The following is a 19094-nucleotide window of genomic DNA, read 5'->3' on the forward strand; positions in this document are numbered from 1 at the left end:
ATGTCCGTCTCTCTCGTTTTCTTTTTTCCATGTGGAGGAAACTGAAGCAACATGTGGTGAATCTATCAACCAATCAGAACTCAGCAACCGAGCCCCTACTGCTGCGAGGCCTCAGACTGAGTTCAGACAGATTTATTTCGAGTCCAACATCTGAACTGTCTGTAAATCTCAGCCCTTCACAGAAACTCAGCGTCCCCCCCCCCAAATCTACCAGCAGGTAGAGGGCACTGTTTCTCACCTGTTTTTATTTGTGACTAATCCAAATGATGGAATTATTCATGTGGAATAATGTCTTCATAGAGTTGTTGTATTTCAGTCATGACAGCCCTGACCTCAGTCAGGCTGGTCACTGTACACAAGTTGGGCTGCTGACCTGAGGTTGAAGCCCCTGTGATGGATTTTAATGCATGTATGTAAAAAAAAAAAAAATCAAGCGTCCTGAACTGAACCCCCTAATGGGCCAAGTCTGGTCCACGGGCCGCATGTTTGACACCCCTGCACGAATTGGTCACGTTTTTGTTAGCAGTTTGTAAAAGTTCAAAGAGTACTCAGGATTGTAGTACAGTACGTCTTTGTTGGAGTGTCGGAATCCTGCAGTTTCGAGAAGCACAAACGTTCTTATTAAGAACAGCTGATGTTACTCAACGGTATAAAGATCTCTTCTATGAAGTCCTGCGACGTCTTCCAAGTTTGCTGAAGCTCCTTATGAAGAACCCTCCCCCTGGAGGGGGACGGGGGAGGGTCTGGACTGTGAGGCAGCCATTTTCTAAAGTCGTTACAGATGGAGACAAACGAAAACTGCTGCTACATTTGTTTTTCATCTACGAACGAGAGGGAAATAAACGCTCCTCATCTGTCGTGACTGAAAAAATGTTTTTGTTTCAGTCAACGCTCCCCCCGCAAAGTTTCTCTGCTACTTTTCTTTCTCGTTCTTTCTCTCAGGTGCGGCTGTCATTCCAGTTCTTTAAGCCAGGGGTCAGTGATGTGATTCGAGGGCCGGAGTCAAACATTACTGACAGTTTAAGCTTCAGTTGATTTAAGAGTTTAAATCTAAGAGTTTAAATCTAAGAGTTTAAATTTAAGAGTTTAAATCAACGTATTTTCTCTTCGATCGTCATAATTTGGGAATCCAGTTGTGGGCCGGAATGGACGGTTCGATGGGCTGGATTTAGCCCGTGGGCAGCCAGTTGATTATCACTGATTTAAGACATAATCTGGTGTTTCAATCTGGTGTTGGAATTTAATGGATTTAATGTGTCAAAATTTGAACCTGATTTTTTTTTTAATTTAAAATTTCCAACAGTTTTTATCCACAAAGGCGTGGAGAGATAGTGAACCACGGCTCATGTGTTTGACAGCTGCTTTGTACAAACTCAAAAATGTCAGCATCAATGATGTCATCACGTTTCCCAGCTCCTATTGGAGCTTCATCATGTCATGACCCACGAACGTGTTGTTTCCAAATGACCCTCATTTCCCTAAAAAAAAAGAAAAAGAAAACAGAGGTAAAGATGGTCCTTCGATGCAAATGACCATCGACGTAAACATTCTCCGTCAGAGCAGATGCCGCGCCAGCGCCCGTCACTGCAGCTCATTTTACCCCAGGAAATACCGAGACTTCCACTGCCATATACAAATGACTTCCAGACCTGGTCGGCCAATCACAGCTCAGGCCCGGAGCCTGGAAACCTGGGACTACGAGGAGGTTGGATATGTTTATCAATTCAGCGTGTAGCGGATAGACAAGTATTGTTACACATGTGTTTAGGGCCAGTAAATAATGTCACTGTTACAGTTGTGGTGTGAAGTTCACTTGTTGAACACAGGCGGTCGAGAAGCGCGGACCATCAACTTCCTGTTGACGCCAACTGCAGCTCTGTTCGCTTCCATGACGTTTGTGATTTTTCCTGGGGTCTCTGCTCAATTCAATAATTAAAATAAATAAAATATACATATAAAAACTTTTTCTAAATTTAATAATATTAATATAATCATAGTTTTATGTAAAGTAAAATATAAATGTAAATGCCATCATATAATTGTAATAAACTCATGCTATATAAGTATTAAAACTATTTCTTATTTGAATAATTGAATTACACAAAGAGCGCCGTCACGCGAGGCCGCGGTGCAAAGCTCAAAACCTTTAATTATATCTCACGGTTAAAAAGAGTGCAGACGACCTCTGTGTGACAAGCCGTTTTACCTCCGCGCCCCTAGAGGGCGACAACGCGACTCGACAAGCGGCGGATCCAGGATGTTTTGACCGTGCAGCTCGAGACGTCCAGACTGGAGCGGTAAGATAGTCGATTTAAATTAACACTCCTTTAATGTTTAGCTCGTTATCCACTCGGAATTGGTTTTAATGTGTTTTTTAAAAACTGCCTGCGTTATTTGGGCGCGATAACACAGTCGTACTCGCCGTTAAACCCCGCGTTATCCTGCTAACTGTAGCCAAAATGTCAACCGTGTAATTCAGAATACGTTTTATTTATTAGTCGTGTGCTTGGTTTTTTGTGGTCTTCTTTCTTAGGACGTTCTTTTTTTTTAGTGTCACAGTCAACACCGTGGTACTGAATGAATACAGTAAAGTCATCTGTCACCAGGTAGATTCAGAATCTGAATATTATGTTTACGGTTATGTTTATTTCTGGTGTCAGTCAGGAGGTGGGCGTAGAGGAGGTTGACCTCTACATGTCCAGCAGAGATGAAGAGGACCAGACCGGACGGTTCGGTCTGTGACCTGTGAGTTTCCAGGGATTTATTCTGTCATTTAGTTATTTACCAAGATTAATTAAAGTCAAGAAGGTTTTATTTGTATAATGCAAATAAATTGAATTATAAATGTAATAAATAAATTAATAATACGTTTAATAAACAAATTTTACCAGTATTTTATTTTTTACTCTTTTATTTCCAAAAATCTTTTGGAAAAATTTTTTTTGGCTCATTTTAAGCGACCTTATTATTTTTATGAAACATTACCCTAAATTAACACTGATACAATGGAAAAATAGGCTAAACGTATGTAAAGTCAGTGTTACGTTAAAAATATACGAACCAGATGTGTTTGACTATTATTATGAAAATCTATGTCACATCAAATTGTTTTTCACTTTGTTTTTTTACTAAAATCACCCTGAGCTGCTTTTTTTTATTTTTTAATAAGGAAATAATTGCAAAATAAACTCAAGATACAAACGTCAAATTGATAATGTTTGTCTCTCAGATTGGCCGAGGCTGCAGCGTCATGTGACCACCCAGCCAGCGGGGGCAGCTCTTCAGGAGGTGCGTGTTTATCAACGAGCGTCCGACTATTTGACAGCTGTGAAATATCACGTTGTCTCCGTTATCCGTTTCTCCTCCAGACCAACCGCTGTCTCCGGAGCGCAGCGAGGACAACAGAGCTGCTGAGGTGATGACATCACTGTTTTTCCCACTCTGATCGTCCGGTGTGTCCAGGTCAGTGACGTGGCGTAACGTGTCCTCCCTGTGTCTCCAGATGCAGCGGGTTGGGTCGCTAAAGGTCACCATCCAGCGGAGCAGCGAGAGCCGCGAGTTTGGACAGACGGACAGGACGGCGGAGGGGCAGACGGGTGGACTCCACTGTCACGTCTGCGATCACGCCTGTCGCTCCGTGCAGGTGGGGGACGTCGAATGTCCGTTAGCTAACATCTCATCACGAGGGTTAGGGGGCGCTGACGAACCTTTTAAGAGTCAGTCTTTATCAGTGTAAACCTCTCTCTTTCCCGCACCCTCTGTGTCTCTCTCTCTCTCTCAAGGCGTTTCATGAACACATATCAGGAGCGGAACACGCGAAGAAACTGCGGGCGATGACAAACTCCATCTGCCTCCGAACACACACACTGCCTGAAAGGTATTTACACACACACACACAGTGACACAAACACACACCTTTGCTCCTCACTGCCCTCTACTGTCGTCCCTAAGGAAGCTTCAGCCTCGCACGAAACGCTGGTGTGAAACCTGTCAGTCCCACTTCACTGGTGACGTCATCGCCCACCGACGGACCAATCAACACAAGGTGACTCGCACACACACACACACACACACATACACTGACCAGTGTGGTTGTGTTAAATCTACAGGTCTAACTCACGATGTCATTTTTTAATTTTTTTTTTTTCGGTCACGTTACCAGATGTGTAAGCAGCTGTGTCGTCCCTTCTGTCCCGTCTGCAAGCTTCACTTCAGAACTCCCCGGAAGTTCGTGGAGCACATGAAGTCTTCCGACCATAAGCAGAAGGTCAGAAAACTTGAAACTTGTATGTTGTTTTGGGGCGCCCTCTAGTGACAGAAAAAGGACGCTCGCACGTCATGTTGATGTGTTGATGTGACGCTGGAGTCGTTTGTCTCCCTTCCAGGTGCAGGAGAACCAGGAGGAGGAGCTCATCACTGTGGACGCGGTTGGCTGCTTCAAGGACGAGGAGGACAAGGAGGAAGAAGAAGAAGAGGAGGAGGAGGAGGCGGCTGAAGTGGTCGGCGATGATGATGATGGGAAAGTGTCAGAAACGCAGAACAAAGTGTTGCAGGTAAAATTAGACAAATATTTATGACAGTTTGAAGTGAAGTATGGGTACAACATAAAAGTGTGTGTGTGTGTGTGTCTGTGTGTGTGGGTGTGTGTGTGCGTGTGTGTGTGCGTGTGTGTGTGTTTTGCAGAGAGATGATGCAGAAGACTATGACCAGAATACTACATATGGTGAGTAGTGACATAAAGTTAATGTATATTTGTATAATGTTTTTCACTGGCAAATGTACAGTATATACATATATATATACATACACACATATATATGTGTGTATACATACACACATATATATGTATGTGTATGTACATATGTATGTGTATCTGTATATATGTGCATGTATTTATGTGTGTATACATATATACATACACACATATGTATGTGTATATACTGTATGTATATGTGTGTATATATGTGTATGTGTATGTATATGTATGTGCATGTATATGTATATATACATATACAGTATATACAGAATATATGGATATATACAGCATATATGGATATATACATATATACAGCATATATGGATATATCCATATATCCATTATATATGGATATATCTAGGATATATACATATATACACTATATATGGATATATGCAGGATATATACATATAAATACTATATATGGATATATACAGGATATATTCATATATACGTTATAAATGTATATATGGTTATACAGTATATATGGATATATCCATGCATATACAGTATATATGGATATATCCATGTATATACAGTATATATGGATATATCCATGTCAGACTTTATGTTCCAGTTATTTCATCTGCTTCCTGAACAAAAGAAAAACAAAAATCAAAAAATACACCGTCACAGTCACATGACAGTCATCTAAAATTAGTACTGTTAGTAAAATGACTGTTTTTGATGTAGGAGTATTATGAATTTACTCAAAGTTCTCTTTTTTTTCTATAATTAAAATGATGACTTTTTAATGGAACAACATCTGTTTAAACAGGCAGCAGTTTCGTGGTCCCCGTCTCTGGTTTCCAGTGTCGTCTCTGTAACAAGTTTTTCCACAAGGAGGCGACGGCGAGACACACACACTGTAGGACAAGAACACACTACCTCAACCTACAGGTAACACACGCACACACACATGGATTTCAATGTATTGTGGCCTACTGTAATTAGCCCGTGTCAAGGGTCAACTTTTGTCGAATTCTTAATTGAATAAAGTGGGGTCAGACATTGACACATGAATTATGGGATTTTTTTGTGTGTGTGTTTCAGAGGCACAAAGCTCAGAGAGCCCAGGAGGAACGGGGGGACAACAGCCCACCTGCCCCAACGTGACGGGGGGTGAAATAATGGACTGTCACGCCAGTATTAAATGTATTGTTCAAAATTGTTTTTTACCCAGAATGCCCTACCTGATGCCCCACTTCTGGGGTTGAAATCAAACTCACAGCTATGATGAATTAATGTTTCGTTTCTGTACAGACTGATTTTTAAAAAAAATTGTTTTAATAAAAGAGTGACAAAAATCTGTCCACTTTATTATTTATCACATTGTTTTTTAAAATACTCTTGAAAATGACAATAAATGTAAATATTCTTACTTGGATTTTCAGTAATAAACATTATTTTTTATTTATTCTTATTTATTTTACAATTCTTATGAAGACAGACTATTTCTACAAGACACAGAAGTCCTTATTTTTCTCCACAGATTTTGATTTTGAAACGGTTCAGTCTACTTTGTTTTAACAAATGTCCAGTGGTCGGTCGGTCCACGTGGCATGCTACTCCCCGCGGGGCCAACAGAGGTCGCGCTTGGTCTTTTCCGCAAAGGATTGTGGGTAGGAGGCAGTAGTAGAGCATCATCGCAACGTTAGTGGAGACAGTTCTGACCGAACTTTTTTTTAAAATAAATAAATAATTTAAAAAAACCACAACAGGACGCAATTTGTCCGCACAAAGTGCCTTAACAGCGGTGAGGACGATGGGCCACGGTGATCTGATGAGTCAGGCGGAGGATGTGGCGGACCAGGTGAGCCTCTCTCCCCGCGACACACACACCCTGAACCGGCCACAGACAGGGCTTCGTAGACGCTCAATTTCCGCTACTTTCGAGCTGAAACCAAAGGAAAACAGTTGTAAAAGTTGTCGCGGACGTTTGTTGTGCGCAGTTTAAGTTCCGCGGTAAACGAAGGCGTTCTTTCTTGAATTTAAAACATGGAAATTAAACGTAGTTTTGGACAATTTTGTGCGAGATAAGAATGCGTCTTTCATGACGTGTCCGGGACCCCCGAGTCCTTTTTCAGGATGTTTCTGCCTGCCACGACGTAGCGCCGACCTTTTCAAGATATTAACTTTTACCGAATGCCAGCTTAAAATGTCATGTTAGTTTTCGGTTGCGACACGGAAGCTAATGTGCAATAAAGAGGAAATTGAAACATAATAAAAATGAAAGCCAGTGACCGTTTACAATAGGGAGTTTGGGGAAACTGGAACAGAAATTGGGCGTTGTGTAAAATTGAGTTACTAACACGTCGATCCCGATGAGAGGAGGAGGGAACTGTGGTCGTTTCACCGAGCTCTGAAGTCAGATCGGAGCGGTGAGTCACTGTCCACCGGCAAAGACGCATTAAATCTGCACATTTCGCAAGGGAGACTGGTGTCGTGATTGGAGGAGAGCTGTCGGAGAATCCAGTCATTTATCTGCTTTATTACACTGATGTGAATGAATATAAACCAAGAACTGTTTTAAACAGTGAGTAAATATGTTAAGTTCATTAATAAACCAATTACAACCGTCTTTGTAGACGTGACATAATCGAAAACAGAGCGCACCGCCACCAGGTCAATATAATCGATCTACAACAAACATGTTTTAATACAGTTATTCACGTTTATGAATATACTTTATATACGTAGAGGTTTTTTTTCGGTTTTTTTTTAATTAAAGGGCAACAAGTGGTGGGCGTGGTCTACAGTGTAGAAGCTGGTGAAAAACAACTGTGTCTGAACCTGCTGGTTGTGGTGAAAGGATTACATGTACATCCATCCTTGTGACGTCACACCCGACACTTTTACCACCCTTTCCCCTTCTTCTTCCGTCTGCTGTCCTCGCGGTCCATTAGCCTAAATACAAGTCACAACAATATTCATCACCAATGGCCTGCCATTTTAGTCTCCCCCGTGTCCTCACCCATTGTACTGAGTGACAGTACACCGTTTTAGTCTCTTTCTTTTCCGAACTTGTCCTATTTGTGTGTGACGTGAGTTCAGCGCTTGTCATATTCAACAGTTTAAACATTTTTAGGGTATTTTCAGTATAAATCACGATGTCGTAATAGTTGTGATATGGTCATATACGCTTTTTTCAACCGTTGAGTTGTAGCTCCTCGTTAGTATAGTGGTGAGTATCCCCGCCTGTCACGCGGGAGACCGGGGTTCAATTCCCCGACGGGGAGATTTGTTTTTATCACACTGTTTGACGATATAACGAATTTTAACGACTTTCTTATCCTTATATTTATAACGATTGATATTTTAAGCGAAATGAAACACTTTGAACCATCATTTAATTTTATTAAAAAACATCATCTTTAAGTATTTGTTTAGCTTTTTTTTTTTAAATTTATTTATTCTTGACAAAATGAAATCCCTCCGTGACTTAGAAAATGTGGCTTTACTAAATGTGGCTGAGTCCCGCCCAAATCTGAAGTCAAATCATCCAAACTTAACAACCTGATTATTAACTCCTCCCCTTTTGCCGCAGTTCCTTCGGGTGACCAAACATTACCTCCCTCACGTGGGTCGCCTGTGTCTGGTCAGCACCTTCCTGGAGGACGGGCTCAGGATGTGGTTGCAGTGGTCGGAGCAGAGCGAATACATCGACTCAAGCTGGGGCTGCGGACGATTCCTGGCTAACACCTTTGTCCTGCTTAACCTCCTGGTGCAACTGGGTAATGCATTTATATACGAGATGAAGACGTCAAGATGTGTGAATTTACTTTTCTTTTCTTTCTTTTTTTTTTTTAATGAAATGTCTCTTTCGCCTGCAGGTGGCTGTGTGCTGGTGCTGAGCAGGAACTTCGTTCAGAACGCCTGCTTCGCTCTTTTTGGAATCATCACGATGCAGGTCAAGGAAACATAGTTGACGACGTTGTTTCATGTGCAGATTGTTCAATTTGGTTTTCAGTGATGCTCAAAAAAAAAAAAACGTAAAATCCATTCTTACCAATGTGGATGGCGCCCTCTTGTGGCCATGATGTTTTTTTTAAATATAGGATTTGCTTTACAATCTAAATTATAGGACCAGTCAATTTACTAAAAAAAAAAGAGTGACTTACAGTCCAGAAAATACGGCAATTGCTGGAATTGCGGGCTAACGCGAGACGTTAGCTGCGGTGAAACGGCAACTTGTACGTGCCCAGTAGCCACATCCGTTTCATCGTGAACATTTTTGTTTCTGTGCAGACGGTGGCCTATAGCATCCTGTGGGACCCTAAGTTTCTAATGAGGTGAGCCGATGACCTTTGACCTTTGTCACTAACCTGAGTCTTAAACTTGTACAAAAAAAAATTACATTTCATTCTTAAAGTTTTAAAGTAGTGAAACCTCCTCGTCTATGCAGAAACCTGTCATTAGGGGGCGGTCTTCTTCTCCTGCTGGCTGAATGCAGGGGCGAGGCCCGCAGCGTGTTCGCAGGCGTGCCCTCCCTGGGCCACCAGAGCTCCCCGAAGAACCTGCTGCAGCTCGGGGGACGAGTCCTCCTGGTGCTCATGTTCATGACTCTGCTGCACTTTGACCTCAGCCTCTTCAGCGTACGTATGAACTTTGATCGTTCTGTTGACGTTGTTGTTCCAAAGAATACTCAAGTTTTTTTTTTTTTGACCTGTCGTACAGTTCTTGCAGAACCTGGTCGGGGGTGCACTGATGGTTCTGGTGGCAGTGGGCTTCAAGACCAAGTTGGCAGCGCTGACCCTGGTGGCCTGGCTGCTCTGCATCAACTTCACCTTCAACGCCTTCTGGACCGTGCCCTCTTACAGACCTATGCACGACTTCCTCAAGTACGACTTTTTCCAGACCATGTCAGTGATTGGGGGACTGCTCCTGGTGGTGGCCATGGGTCCGGGGGGCGTTTCTATGGACGAGAAGAAGAAGGAGTGGTGAGGCGGAGGAGGTGTAAGAAAAAGACTGATGAGAGAGATAGGTCAGTGATTATAACACAAATGAATTTGTTTTTCTCTGTTTTTATAAAAATCAGGAAAAAGAAAAAAAAAAATCTCTCCATTAAGTAATTTATAAAGTTTCACTTTCTTTTGAGCAGCAGGAGTGTGGGTGTAATCAGCAGGGGGCAGACTCCTAGAGAAAGACATGGACAAAAGCAGATTAAAAAAATACTTTTACATGAATGCTACTATCAGTGTGTGTGTGTGTGTGTGAGAGAGAGAGAGTGTGTGTGTGTGAGAGAGAAAGAATAAATGTTCAGTTTCGTTTGTCAGTGACCTCTTAATCTCCATGTTGTAATGAGTGCAAGTGTCCAGCAGGCGGAGGTGTTTGCCTTTTCCAATCCAGCTCTTTCTCGGTCGTGTCTCTGTCCACTCAGCTGTGATAAATAGAATACTTTTTATTGTGTTTTTGTAGAAGTGTAATAAATCGATACAGCATCGTGAGTCGGTTTCTTTGGTTTCGTTTTCGTCTTTTGAAAAAAAGGTTTTCACGAAACCGCGTTCGTAAAACGAACATGTCGGATATAACGAAAATCCCACATCAACACAACACTTTGTATGTGTGTTCATTAACTATAGATGAATATTTTAATAAATTGTTGAATGTGTGAAAACTGTGAAACACTATTTTATTACGGTAATGACTGACAAAAAACATCATTACACAAAAACTAAAATGGTTATAAATAAACAACTGACGGACTGCAATACGCCATTTTATAATGAATTGGACATTTAATAGCCAGCAGTACTTTTGTAATAACTAATAACTAATGTAAACATCGACATCCAAAATGGCCGCCGCTGAGAAGACAAACTCGAACTCACACTTTCAGGTGTACGTTTATAAAAGAGACCGTTTTTACCTTCTTTTAAAAAAAAATACAATATAAAATAATCATAGTATAAAAATACACAGCTGACATCCCATACAACACGCTTTCAAACCGCTGCAGCTGCTGCTTTTCGGAGAAATCAATATCTCATAAATGTGTTTGCGGTGTTCAGGTGCTGCCCTTGGCTGCAGATTATTACAGGCTCTGGACGAAACCCAGCGGTCACTAAGTGTCTGTGTGTGTGTGTGTGTGTTGTGAAGGTCTAGCTTCTGTGTCGTCTGTTCAAAGTGAATATTAAACTCTTCTGCTTCCACTGCGATGTTTCCACATCCTCCACCCGTTTTTACCGTTCACCTATAATTTCTTTAAAAATAGATTAATTTTAATAAAAAATATTTTAAAAATTAAATCTAAATCCTAAATTCGAATCGGTTAGTATCGATTATGTATCTGTCTTTTATTGTAAATGGTGCTCGTTTGTTGTACTGGCTTAAATCTAAGGTTAATTATTGTCATTTATGAACTGTAATTTTTAATTACCGGTATCACTAACACGTCCGCCATTTTGAAACAAGTTACTGCCGTATTTTCCAGGTCAAGTTTCTGGTATTTTACCGTTGTGACGACAGCTGAGTGGAATCGAAATAACTTTTTCAACCCTTTTATTGTCAACGGGTCAATTCATTTCCTGTTGAGCTCAGTTGCCTCGAGTGGAGCAATGTCAATTTGTAAAATAAGGGTAAATTCCAGTAGTTAATTATGGAGGTATTTTAATTTAAAATCTATTTAAAACGACACAGTCAGTCAGTTTGTTAGCTAGCTGATAACCCAGACGGCTTCTCACAGTGTAGTGCGCAACTGAGCCACTGAGTGGCGCTCTTGTTGTGTCTCATCTACCGATCATGTTCAGTTTAGGGATAAACAGATTGGTTCTCTGATTAATTTCTCAACTAAATATTTGTGTGGCTTCATTTGCGCGTGCGTGTGTCACAGTTTACAACACGCAGTGTGTGATCGTGGTCGCCAACAGGTGTTTGTGACAGCAGCATGCTAACAGTCTGACTAATACTTAGTCTGTTTCTCACCTCCATTCGAACCCCGAACTTTAACTTTACGTAGTTAAACGTTTGGTTCTTTTTCCACCACTGCCCTGTACCAGTACCATCAGTTCCAGTACCAGCAGTACCAGCAGTCTGTAAAGAGGTCCCTCCAGTAGACGTGAGTCTTTTTGTCAAATTTAAATATATTATTTTTCATAAACAGTACTTGTGCCTTGGTACTTTTTCTAGTTCCTGTTTGTGAATTTTCTCATGAATACTTTTCATTTATTTCTTCGGCCTGGAGTTATTGAAGTAACTGTTTAGCTTTATTTTCTCTGTACATAAAAGAAAACAAAACATCTTCCTCAAGTTTGAATGAACAGAACTAAAGTACATTTGATTCAGTTCTGTATAAAAGACGAAGGACAATATTTTTAAAAAAAAATTCATCAGTAGAAATAAAAACTAAATCATTTCCACTGAATCTGTTTACCTCGATTGTTGTTTAACTCTATTGTGGCTGCTTAGAGGTGAGAGGTCACGGGAAGGTAGTGGGCTGACCTTTGACCCGTAAGTTTCAGGTGAGTTACCTGATAATAGCACAGGTGGGAGGGGTCAAGACCGGGGTCATAATCAGGAGCGGACGAGGGGCAGAGTGTCTTTAGATCATCAGATAAACGCCCGTGGAGAGTGACATCACAGACCACATGACCTGAATCAACACGGGGCAGGACGCAGGTGGAAGTCTCCTCTGCTGGGTGGCAGTTCAGATGGAGTGACGGAAGGAAAAACGTCTGATGGTTTTTAAAAAAAAGACGTAATCTTGTCCTCCTCCTCCTCATCTCCTCCCGGTTGGCTGACAGACTGACATTAAAAAGTACTTTGACATGGAGTGGGTAGAAATCACAGGTTAATTAGGCACACACACACACACACACACACACACTCTCTCTCTCTCTCTCTAAACTAGTACAAATATAAAAAATACTAGTATCTGAACAACCCCAGTTTGATTCCAAGTAACCTCTAGTCTCTGGACCAGAATAAAACAAAATCTCAAACCTCAGCCTCATGTAGACAGGGTTTAACACCAGAAGATTTTAATGGAAATGTTTTGATAAACAACTGTTGACAGTTTTAATTTAATTTGTGTTTTTGGAAACTTAATGGAAAGTAAATGTAATTTTAAAAAAAATATTTCCCCATTTTTTTTCGCTGCTGGTGCAGACGGAAGACAAACAAAAACAGACTTAAATTAATGTAAAACACCAAAATTCGAAAATATTAAATATTGTTAATGGCAGTAGGTCATATTAAAAATAAACTATGTGATTTTGCCATGATGTAGGTTTTCTCTACTGTGAGATACAGAAGTGAGGGTGTGGTTAGCGATTTTAGCTTAGCTTTTAGCAAGCACTAAGAAAAACTGACTAACGTGAGTAATAACTCTGATACCAACCAGGTTTTGCTGCCGATCATAGTTTAACACAGTAAAGTCTTTTATTTTATTATTTTTTTAAAGAACTGCGTTACCGTTCTCTCTTGTGTCCTTGCTGTTGTCGTGCTAACAGCACCAGAGCTGGAGCAGCATCAGGGCAACCAATGAAAACTCCTTCAAAAGTGTGTGTTTTTCTTTTCTTCTTCAAGTTCAGTTCATCCAGTGGGTGTTTATTGTTCTCAAACAGGAACACTGTAAAAAAGTGAGTTTTTATTTAAAAGGAAACATAAAATAAAAAGAGGCTGAAAATGATCCAACACCAATTAAAAAAAAAAAATCAAAGCCAGAAGGCTACTAGCTCAGAAATATTTAATTCTTAGCGAGTAGCAGACGTACCAAAATAATAAAAATAAAAGGCAATACCAAGGATTGTTTCATGGACTGGCATTGACAAAATTTATAAAATATTTAAATAAAAGGATAAGAAAAAACCCATCACAGAGAGAGAGAGAGCGTGACAGAACGAGGCAATGTTTGTACAGATGTATAGAGGTTTACGATTAACATTAAAAGCTGCTGATGGTTTGTTCTCCATTATGAAGCAAAGTGACTCTGAAGGACAGAAGACCGGTGTGTGTGTACACTAAAGGACCAGCATGCATCACAAGGCCAACTCCTGTGGCCTTGTTGGTAATTGTTCATCACTAATAATGACTTTTCCCTGATTGAGCTCCTCATTTAGGAAAGGAAACACACGCATGTACCTGACGGATACATTCAAATGCAGATAAAGTGAATTAAAAGCATCAATGAGGGCCCTCCGCTGCCTCTGGCCTTGTGTCGGATCCTCAGCGGCAGGTGGAAATAAAACGCCGCTGGGCTTTTATCTTTATCTCCGCCACCGGCGCTTCACTCTCAGGACGAGCCGCATGAGACGAGAGCAGACGCGGAGTGGGGAGGGCGGGGATGGGGGGATAAAAAGGATTAATTAATGAAGATGTGTAGAGATTCACACCACAGTCACACCAGGAAATGGATGTTGCACGGTTCATTGTCAGGTCCGGAGGTGAAAGGTCACGTTCAACTGTACAGAGCGTCACATCTTTGAGATTCAATTTAAAAAAGAAGCTAAAATGAAACTTTTGGTGAGATTAGCTCGGGTGCTAATCAGGCAGCGAAATGACGGAGCGACAGGTACGAGGTGGGAGTGTGGCATCACCTCTGTAGGTGGGCAAAGGGCTGCTGGTCCGGGGTCAGCACCGGTCGATATTCAATCTCGTCAGCCAGGCGGAAACAATGAGGAGGAACAGAGCTCTGTTCATCTGGAAGGAAATCAAACTAAAGGGGTGGGAGGAGGCGGTGTCAGCCCCGGGGGAGGGAGGGAGGAAGGGTGAGGAGGGGAGTGGAGGGGAAGTCAAACACACTGAAAAATTCAAATGATAAAAAAAAAAGAAAGTTTCTCAAAAAAAAAATCTATATACAGTCAGAAGACGGGTTGGTGTTGTTGCCTTACAGCGAGAAGAACCTGGTTTGATCCCCGTACCTATGTTATTAATTGATTGGAGGTGTGAAAGTGTGAATGGTTGGCGTGACTTTTGACCCCGAAAAAGATTGTGTCATTTAAACCATTGTTTCCCAAAGACTGGGTCACGACCCTCAGGTGGCTCACAAGAATTTTTTTTTCGGGTCGTCTCGCATCATGTTTCCCAGGAGTTTACGAATAAGTTCTATTGACTTGGGTGACGAATGTTTGCGACTTTTAAAATATGGGTTACCAGAAATTTTTTTTTTAGGAAACACTGATTTAAACGCTAATTAGATCTTAGCTAATCAGGTTCACTCACACTTGATATATACGTAGGACCATGAATGCTAATCTTGCTAAATGCTAGGTGTTTCGCATTCAACATTGAACTGCTACGGCTCCTGAACTGCCGGTTCCAGTGAGAACCAAACAATGTATTTCCCAGCGTGAACCAGTACCGTATGTCATTAGTGGCGGTGACAAACAGGAACAGGAAGTACATCCGTATAAACGTGGAACTTCCTTTGTCTGGTGATAAACCCAATTCTTCAAACCTAAAAATTCTAGAAGGGGCCGGAACGCAGAGGTGAAAAATGTTCTGCCGATTAGTGATAAATGTTCGCATTAAAATGTAGACGGCTACATTTTTTAGCATTCGGGGGGGGGATCACAGATGAAGCCCATTTCCCGTCTGCTCCACGGAAAAAGGTGTAATTCACTGATTCTAAGTGTTTCTTCTGTCAGAACGGAGCTGTCAGGTTAGAACCTGCTGCTCAAATGAAGCACAAAGAATTCATTCACATTCAGAGAGGGAGAGAACGGCGACAAAATGATCCCCCTTCAAGCTGACAAGTACCCCCGTGGTTCGCACACACGCACACGCACGGTACCCTCCCCTCTTGGTTGCAGAATTAAAAGGCAGCTGTCATTAAGGCCCACTGTGATGTGTTACTGTATATAATAGTGCCAAGGTGTGTGTGCGTGCGCGTGCTGCCATTATGCGCTCACCGCGGTGAGGCTTGGTCCACTTTGGCCCACAGCATGCTGGGAAAATCTCCAGCTTCCCTGCCGGTCGCAACCCCAGAGCCAGAGAGCTAAATGACAGGGTTGACTCCTCCTGGACGCCCCGCGCTGCAAATCCAACGCTCCAACGTTGCCTCTGCAACCCTACAATTAAATCACTGCTGAGAGGAGAGGAGTACCTGCGTGTGTACTTGTGTCGATGACATCATCACCTGATGAAGTTCCGATCATCGAATACCCGCTACTTGAAGTAGATCACGTTACCACCTCGTCTGCGCCGCCACGTACCACGTGCGTGTTTGTCACGTTTTATAAAAGTGGTATCAGACCCGCAGGCCGACGGTGCGACCCGCCGACATCACTTAGCGTCCGTCCTCTTCGCTCTGACTCGTATTAATTATCCAAACAAACACTTGTCCACCAATTAGCCGCTAATCGACCTGAAATCCTCAGAGAGAAGTCGTCCACCCCGTCTCCCTGTCTTTCTCCGTCAGTGTGTGTGTGTGTGTGTCTCAGTAGGGGTTGCTAATGGAGCAGGTAGGCTGAGATTTCATTACTGTGTCATTTATAAGGAGGTCATTTAAATGATCGAACCCCACAGAGCCAAATTACTCCCCTCACTCACTCTCTCTCTCTCTCTCTCTCTCTCTCTGTCTGTCTCTGTGTGTCTCACAGTTTCAGTCCATGAGTTTTTCTTTTTCTCTCTGGCCCCGACACACAAATGCAGTTTTAAAAACCTCCACAAACACGGGTCACGTTAGTGCAACAGGATCAGGAATATACAGTATGAAGTACCAGAATATTTTTTTCTAAATGTCTCTCTCTCTGTCTCTCTCTCTCTCTCTCTCTCCTCCATCTTGTTGTTGTTGTTCTTCTTCTTTCTTATCTTCCTGGTCTCATTCTGTAGCTTCTTAACGCTCTCTGCTCCGTGCTATCGTTATCTTAGCCAGATGTTGTTGGTTTGAACTCTGACCCGTGTGGTCACTGGTGTTTGCTGGTGTGATCCCTGACCTGACTGTTGCTGGGTTTCCTTTCAAGAACTCATGTCAGGTTCATGGTTCAGTCCAGTCCAACAGGTCAATAACTGGGTCGTGACCTCATCTTCACTTAGTAAATGATGGGATTAGCTGCGACCTCCACAACAACCGGGAAAAGGATTGATCAGTAGAAAATGGATGTATGGATGGATGACGGAAGGTTGATGGATGGTTGATGATGAATGGATGGTTGGATAGATAGATAGATGGATGGTTGATGGATGAATGGTTGGATAGATGGATGGATGTTGGATGGATGATGGACTGATGGATGATGGCTGGATGGATGGATGATGGTTGGATGGATGTTGGGTGGATGGTTGGATGGATGGTTGGATGGGTGGGTGGATGGTTGATGGATGGATGGTTGGATGGATGTTGGGTGGATGGTTGGATGGATGGTTGGATGGGTGGGTGGATGGTTGATGGATGGATGGTTGGATGGATGTTGGGTGGATGGTTGGATGGATGGTTGGATGGGTGGGTGGATGGTTGATGGATGGATGGTTGGATGGATGTTGGGTGGATGGTTAATGGATGGATGGTGGGATGGATGGATGGGTGGATAGATGGATGGATGATGGGTGGGTGGGTGGTTGGATGGATGATGAATGGATGGATGTTGGATGGATGGTTGATGGATGAATGGTTGGATGGATGGTTGATGGGTGGATGGTTGGATGGATGTATAGATGGATGTTGGATGGATGATGGTTGGATGTTGGGTGGATGTTGGATGGATGGTTGGGTGGTTGATGGTTGGATGGATGGATGGATGGGTGGATGGTTGATGGGTGGGTGGTTGATGGATGAATGGGTGGATGGATGAATGGGTGGATGGATGTTGAATGATTGGTGGTTGGATGGATGGATGGATGGATGGTTGATGATTGGATGGATGATGGATCAGGTACATTCGACTAATTTAAATTTCAGTTTTCTATTATTTTTTTAAACTATTTTTAACCCTCTCACACCAACAGAATCAACAGAATAATGAACTTGGCAAACGAACAAACATATTCCCTTCTACTGATCGCAGCACAGGTGACGTGTCACGTGACCACCCATCCAGAGACGCGTCGTCTCCTCCTGCTGATTGTCTTCATTGTCATTCAGCCACATCCGTAAAGACACAAACAAACAAACTCATTATGTCTGAAAAGACACGTCGTCACGTGACGACAACAACGGTGCAAGAATGAATGACAAACGGATTAAAGACACAAAAACATGTTTATATGAATCACAAAAGCCGACGCAGATGAACGACGATGTTTGTCTTCTGGCTCTTTTCATCAAGAAACGACGGGAGAAAAAAACATGTTTTTTTTCAGCTAAACAAAAGGATTCGACGAACAAAGGTGTAGAGAGGAGGACATCTGTGCAGTGACGCAACAATCTGAAACATTTGACTTTTTAATAAGAATTCTGGGTTCATTTCTGAATCACAGTCTGAGTTTGTTACAGTTCATGATCTACCAGTTACTTCAAACTCCACCACATCAATGTTTTTAACATTTAGTCGACATAAAGTCGCTAAATGATTTTTTTTCTCCCTTTTTTTTTAAAGTTTGTGTCTCACAAACAAGTCGGGGAAAATATTCAACACAACGTATCACGACTAAACTTACCGATGAATGCAGCAGTCACTGAATGAATGATGGTAATTTGATATATACATGCAGTATATACATACATAGTACATATGTATTAAATATGTATATATATTTTACATATATATAAATTCATATTTGGTTATATATGTGGATATCCACTATATACGTATATATTTATATATATACATATTTAATACATATATATTATGTATGTATAAATATTTTTTTATAAATATATATTTATTTATATACGTGGATATATATGTGGATATCCACTATATATGTATATATATATATACACATATTTAATACATATGTACTATGTATGTATATATATTATATATATATTATTCATATATATATTGTGGGATATATTATTCATATATCCCCTCCTTGAATCGCAACCTTAACGTGGTGGAGGGGTTTGAGTATCTGAATGAACCTAGGAGCTATGTTGTCGGGGGCTTAACGCCAGGGTCTCCCAAGGCAAACAGGTCCTAGGCAATGGATCAGACAAATAGCGGTTCAAAACACCCCCTTGATGAAGAAAACAAATCAATCAAAGAGGTTCACGTCCCCCGGATTGATGTCACCGGGGCCCCACCCTAGAGCCAGGCCCGGGGTTGGGGCTCGCAGGCGAGCGTCTGGTAGCCGGGTTCTTGCTCACGGGACCCGGCTGGGCTCAGCCCGAACAAGCGACGTGAGTCCGCTTTCAAGTGGGCCCACCACCTGCAGGAAGGCCCACAAGGGGCTGGTGCCTTGTGATTTGGGTGGCGGTTGTGGGCGGAGACCCCGACGGCCCAATCCCCGGACAACC

At 42.0% G+C, this 19094-nt stretch overlaps 2 protein-coding genes and 1 non-coding gene across 4 annotated transcripts; all 3 read left to right on the forward strand.

Moving 5' to 3' along the window:
- Positions 1–2178: 2178 nt before the first annotated feature.
- Positions 2179–6073, forward strand: ciz1b (cdkn1a interacting zinc finger protein 1b). Of its 2 annotated transcripts, none has more exons than XM_008336433.3 (12): positions 2179–2297; positions 2661–2745; positions 3230–3288; positions 3369–3415; positions 3503–3643; positions 3783–3877; positions 3952–4045; positions 4163–4267; positions 4386–4553; positions 4684–4723; positions 5535–5656; positions 5810–6073. In XM_008336433.3, the coding sequence occupies exons 2-12, from the start codon at positions 2708–2710 to the stop codon at positions 5870–5872; spliced, it is 972 nt and encodes a 323-aa protein (XP_008334655.1). In that variant the 5' UTR covers positions 2179–2297; positions 2661–2707; the 3' UTR covers positions 5873–6073. The 2 variants fall into 2 exon arrangements, with proteins under 2 accessions (XP_008334655.1, XP_016898476.1); XM_017042987.2 differs by having other exon boundaries at positions 2192–2297; positions 2665–2745.
- Positions 6074–6361: 288 nt separating this feature from the next.
- Positions 6362–10208, forward strand: LOC103397973 (surfeit locus protein 4-like). The gene is made up of 6 exons (XM_008336436.3): positions 6362–6569; positions 8304–8490; positions 8590–8666; positions 9005–9048; positions 9162–9351; positions 9434–10208. The coding sequence occupies exons 1-6, from the start codon at positions 6522–6524 to the stop codon at positions 9698–9700; spliced, it is 813 nt and encodes a 270-aa protein (XP_008334658.1). The 5' UTR covers positions 6362–6521; the 3' UTR covers positions 9701–10208.
- trnad-guc (transfer RNA aspartic acid (anticodon GUC)) lies at positions 7924–7995 on the forward strand. Its single transcript has one exon. It is a non-coding gene; the product is annotated as a tRNA-Asp (tRNA).
- Positions 10209–19094: the final 8886 nt, after the last annotated feature.

Source organism: Cynoglossus semilaevis, chromosome Z (assembly GCF_000523025.1).
Source record: "Cynoglossus semilaevis isolate Cse_v1.0 chromosome Z, Cse_v1.0, whole genome shotgun sequence".
Taxonomy (NCBI): domain Eukaryota; kingdom Metazoa; phylum Chordata; class Actinopteri; order Pleuronectiformes; family Cynoglossidae; genus Cynoglossus; species Cynoglossus semilaevis.